At 62.7% G+C, this 1,326-nt stretch overlaps 1 protein-coding gene across 1 annotated transcript in view; it reads right to left on the bottom strand.

The window, feature by feature from the left end:
• FMNL1 (formin-like 1) overlaps positions 1-1,326 on the bottom strand; it is a 10,572-nt gene that overhangs the window by 2,749 nt on the left and 6,497 nt on the right. Inside the window, exons 11-14 of the mRNA XM_009995697.1 lie at positions 1,277-1,319; positions 1,036-1,157; positions 332-534; positions 3-93 (exon numbers count right to left, since the gene is read on the bottom strand). Of these exons, the coding sequence (XP_009993999.1) occupies positions 3-93; positions 332-534; positions 1,036-1,157; positions 1,277-1,319 (459 nt within the window). The remainder of the gene's footprint in view (positions 1-2; positions 94-331; positions 535-1,035; positions 1,158-1,276; positions 1,320-1,326) is intronic.

The following is a 1,326-nucleotide window of genomic DNA, read 5'->3' as shown; positions in this document are numbered from 1 at the left end:
CCCGCCTTCCGGATCAGCGTCCGCTCGTCCTCGGTGGGCAGGAAGCGCAGCAGCAGCTCCAGGAAGTCGAGACTCAGGGCTTGCTGGTCATACCTGGGGGTGGGGGGAGACCCTAGCATTGTCAGCAGGTCCCTCAACCCCCACCATCCCCAGGGCTGGTCCCCACATCCCTCCGTCTCTCCACATCTGGTCCCTGCATCTCTCCATCCCCATGGCTGGTGGCATCACTCCTCCACCCCCTGCACACCCCACACCATCCCATGCCCACAGCCCAGCTGGGCTCATCCCCAACCTCCTCCCGACCTCCTCCCACCCAGGAGGGGACACCCACGTCTCGATGGCCGCGCAGATGTCCTGGATGCTGCGCCCGCCCTTGCGGAGGGTGATGGCCAAGTTCTTGGCTCGGTTGGACTCCATGAGGGTGACCTTGCTGGGAGCCTTCTGCGTGGCCTTCACCTTGAGGGCACTGATGTCCAGGGCAGGGCCCTGCGCCTTGGTCTTGAACTGCTCCTCAAAGTCACTCATGTCCAGCTCCTGTGGGGAGACGGGGCTGAGGGCACGGCAGGGAGGTGACGTGGGACATCAGGGGTGAGGATGGGGCCAGAGGACCAGGACAAGGGGGAGAGGAGTAAGAGGATAAAGATGGAGCAAGGGGATGAGGTCAAGTTGAAGGGATGAGGATGGAGCAAGGGGACAAGAACAGGACAAGGGGACACAGAGGGGATAAGGAAGAGATGAGGGCACCAGGGGATGAAGATGCAAATGATGACATGGATGGGATGCAGGGATAAGGACAGAGCAAGGAGACAAAGACAGGTTGAGGGGACAAGGAATGGCAGCAGAAGCACAGCACACCCCACAATGTCCCTCTCCATGGCACCAAGGAGCTGCTCCAACCTCCAGCAGCCACCTGGCACCACGGATGGGTGCAAGGTGGGCACGGGGGAAACCTCAGCATGGGTGTGGTGTCACTTGGGGTGCTGGCCCAGCCAAGCACCCTGTGCCCACTCCCCTGGGCCCCCCCCATGTCCTCACCTGCAGCACCTTCTCGTCGTTGAGCTCGTTGAAGACTGTGCCATCGATCTGGTTGGGCTTCAGAGCCACCCAGTTGAAGACAGGCATGCGGAACTTGGTCTGGATGGGCTTCTTCACCTTCACTGCAGGGTGACAGGGAGGGGGGGACACGTCACGGGGTGGGAGGAGGTCACCCACCCACCCCCAGGTGCCCCCAGCCCTCAGCTGATGTCCCCCCCCACCATCTCTGGGCCATACTCACCTGAACCATTGGAGGTGGGGGGAGCACTCGGCGCGGCTGGGAGCTGCCCC

The sequence above is a fragment of the Chaetura pelagica genome, unplaced genomic scaffold (genome assembly GCF_000747805.2).
Source record: "Chaetura pelagica isolate M959 unplaced genomic scaffold, ChaPel_1.0 scaffold604, whole genome shotgun sequence".
Taxonomy (NCBI): Eukaryota; Metazoa; Chordata; class Aves; order Apodiformes; family Apodidae; genus Chaetura; species Chaetura pelagica.
The sequence above is the reverse complement of the archived record's forward strand: the minus strand, read 5'-3'. Positions and strand labels throughout refer to the sequence as shown.